General features: G+C 59.0%; 1 protein-coding gene across 1 annotated transcript in view; it reads left to right on the top strand.

Annotated features, from left to right (window-relative positions):
• Window positions 1–2,184: 2,184 nt before the first annotated feature.
• DUSP9 (dual specificity phosphatase 9) overlaps window positions 2,185–3,495 on the top strand; it is a 5,029-nt gene continuing 3,718 nt past the window's right edge. Inside the window, exon 1 of the mRNA XM_006766957.1 lies at window positions 2,185–2,239. Coding sequence (XP_006767020.1) covers window positions 2,185–2,239 — 55 coding nt within the window. The remainder of the gene's footprint in view (window positions 2,240–3,495) is intronic.

Genomic DNA, 3,495 nt, shown 5'->3' with positions numbered 1-3,495 from the left:
TGCTTGGAGCCCAGCTTCCTCTCCCTTCACCATCACTGAAGCTGCCTCCCTCTTCATCATCTACCCAGCCAGGCTCCCGCCACCTCCTCCAGGAGGCCCTCTGCACAAGCATGCCTGGGCATCTCAGGACCTCCTACCTCCTTGGGGGTCAGCAATCCTCTCTCCAACCACATAACAGTGTGGGTGGGGGCATGTGTCTCTCTTCCTCCCTGTCAGATGCCCCCCCCACACACACACACACACACACACACACACACACACACACACACACACACTGCCTACAACACAGCCAAACCAGGCACCCTAGGCTGGCACATGGCAGAACCTCTTGGTGCCTTCAGCCCCTGGACACCCCCGGGGTTCCACCCACAGGTGCATCGGGCCTGGATGGAGCCCCCAGGCTTGGGGCCCTTGACCAGGTGGCAGCCTATCTCTGCCTCTGGGAGCGAGGATGGAGGGATAGGAGACCCTAGAAGACAGATTTCCTGCCTAAGAGGATGTGGACAGAGGGACTGGGCCCTGCTCTGACCCCCACCGCCAACCCAGCTTCCAAACTTCGGTTCTTGGGCATTGTGGCCTCAGAGAACTGAGGTCCGGAGCACAGAGGAGGGAGACCACAAGCTGGCCCAGTGGATGGGCAAAGGCTACCTGGGGGTGAGGGGTGAAGAAAGAGCAGAATGTGGACAGGATGCAGAGGAGGGAGGCCTGGGCTGAGGGAAGGGAGACACAACCCAGCTGCCCGAGGCCCCTGGATGCTGGTGGTGGGACTCAATCCAGAGCCTTGGACATGGTGGGCTATGGCCAGAGATTAGACCCAGGCTGGCGACCCACTGGGCCAGGGAGGGAGGAAGGGGGAGAGGGGTGACTAGAGGCCCCTTTGAGGCAGCCCGGCTCTCCCCAACATTACTTCCTGAGTTTTCTCATCTTACTTTGGTCTGAGAGGAGTCCAGTAGCTGCCCCAAACTTGACCAACCTAAATGTTGGCCTTCCAGTGGCTTGAACCCTCCACTCCACATGGCCTGTGGCGCCCGTCCTATGCACAGAGCTCTGCCTTTTTAAAACTATATTTTTTTTTATTGATTTCAGAGAGAAAGGGAGAGGGAGAGAGAGAGAGAAACATCAATGATGAGAGAATCATGGATCAGCTGCCTCCCGCACGCCCCACACTGGGGATCAAGCCTGCAACCCTGGCATGTGCCCTGACCGGGAATCGAACTGTGACCTCTTGGTTCATAGGTCGATGCTCAACCACTGAGCCACGCTGGCCAGGCTAGCTTGGCCTTCTTTTACTTAGTTCCTTAGGATCGATTCCCAAACGTGGCCAGAGAGTATGAATTTCCTTCTAGCTCTGGATGCATATTACCAAATTAATTTCCAAAAGGGCCAACAGAGAATCCTCCAGAAGCAGCAACAGAGCAGCAGGCCGGTTTCACAGCACCCTTGCCAGCATTGGGTGTTCTCATTTTGAGAACATATCACTAATGTAATAAGTGCGAAGTGTTACCTTGTTTTCTGTTGTTACCTTGGTTTTTTCATTTGGTTTCCTTCCGTGCCGGAGGTTGAACCTTCCCCCGAGCCTCTTGTAACCAGTTGGGTTCCCTCCTTCCTGCAGTCTTTTCTGGTGGCCCGTTGCCCATTTATCTCTCGGAGTCTTAACCTTTTGATCAATTTGTATGAGCTTTATCTTTGTTGTACATTTCCCCTCAACTCGGCTATTTGCTTCAGACGGGTTTTAAGCAGAGAAGGGACATAGAACCAGACTTTTCAGAAACCTTCCCCACCTCGTTTCATTGTCTCAGTACTTATCACACGTGGTATTATCGTGCTTGGTCCCCTATTACCTACGGACCTGTCCCCCTAGCCTGGGAGCTCTGTGCAAGCTGAGACCCCGTGTGTCTGCCTGGTCATCTTCCTGTGTGCACGGAAGGAATGGAGGTCAATGGCCTTTGCTGAACGAATGTTCTAGGGCAGGGCAGGCAGAGGGTGGCTGAGATAAAAAGACCTGGAGGCAGGGACAGAGCTTTGCAAGCTGTGACGGTGACCCGGTCAAGAGCTGGCAAGCGCAAACCCTTGGCCAGAGCCAGGCAGAGAGGAGAGTACAGATGTGAGACTTAAGTAGAAACACTCACTCTTGACTAGGCGGAAGGCAGAGGGAGAGGCTGGGTGACTCCCAGAATCGGTAACATGATAAGACCAGAGCGCTACAGCTGGGAGTTCCTGGGCGCCTTTGGCCAGGCCTGTGTGAAGGAATGAGGGTGCCCAGAGGCTGGCTGACCTCTGCCTGTCAGGCCCTCCCCCCAGCCTTGGGCAGGGTTCTGGGCCAGGAAGCAGCAATGGGTTTCTGGTCCCTGTTTCCTCCTCCCATGATTTCAGTGACACCCCACGGTAGCCCAAGTGGTGGCTCTGGTGAGCCCACTATATAGATGGGGCCACGGAAGGCCAGTCAGGGGACATGATGGTCCAGGGTCGCCAAGCGAGTAGGCAACCTCTGGGGCAGGGGCACTGGGCTCTTGTCCCCACCCCTCCCCCTGCCTCCAGGGGGCCTGACTGGCGCCGGCCAGGGGAGCTGTGGCTGGCCCCCTGCAGGGCCCCTGACCTGCCCTTGGCCTCTGCCCTGGCCCAGTCCCGCTTGGGTGGCTCCAAAGGCAGCTGCTGCCAAGGTGGAAGCCAGGTCCTCTGCTAAGCAGCCAGCGCGCCTGCGGCTCAGGACTTTGCTTCCACGTGCGCGCCTGCTCGGGCCGCACTACCTTCTTCCCAGAGGCCAAGCCCGGGGACACCCTGTCTGAAGACCGCGCTCCGAGTCCCGCGGTGGCCCTGGCCGAGGCCTCGGCACAGGGCCACCCGCGGGGGGATCACGACTCAGGCGACTCAGGTCTCTCTCCTTTTCTTTTCCCGGGACTGGCGGGGTGGGAGGCTGGGTCGGGGGTGTACCAGAGCTGGATCGGCTCCGAAAGGGCCATCGCCTCCACCCCACCCCTATTCCCTGGGCCCACCTGGCCGTGGGGGAGACCTTGATCTTCAGCCCCTCTCACACGCACGCGCCCCCAAAGTCTGAAGCGCGAACTTGGGGAGTGATTCCGGGCAGGCCGAGAGAGAAACTCAGAAACAAGGTGTGAAGGAAGGCGGCCGTGCGTGGCTTTGGGACACCCCAGGAGAGGCTGGGAAGGAACCCACGGCTCTCAAAGGGGCCGTGGGATGCCCAGCTCTACTCTTCTGGGGGGGGTTCTCACACTTCCTTTCTCGGGGGCGGTGAGCGGCGACCGGGCACCCAGGTGGCTGCCTCGGGTGTTCTTTTGGGGCGCACAGTGCCTTCTGCGTGTCCTCACTGTGGGAAGGGCGCGAGCAGAGAGAATCGAGCGGTGGAGGGGTGTCCCTGCGGGTGTCCTGGGTGCCTGCCTGCCTTGGGGCACGGGGTTGACTTCACGTCTTGACCCCTGGGCTCCTGTCCTATGGCAGCCGGGCGGGGAGGACTCCGGCTCACCACGAGTGTCTCCC

Source organism: Myotis davidii, unplaced genomic scaffold (genome assembly GCF_000327345.1).
Source record: "Myotis davidii unplaced genomic scaffold, ASM32734v1 scaffold462, whole genome shotgun sequence".
NCBI classification, from domain to species: domain Eukaryota; kingdom Metazoa; phylum Chordata; class Mammalia; order Chiroptera; family Vespertilionidae; genus Myotis; species Myotis davidii.
This window is presented reverse-complemented; position numbering and strand designations above follow the sequence as displayed.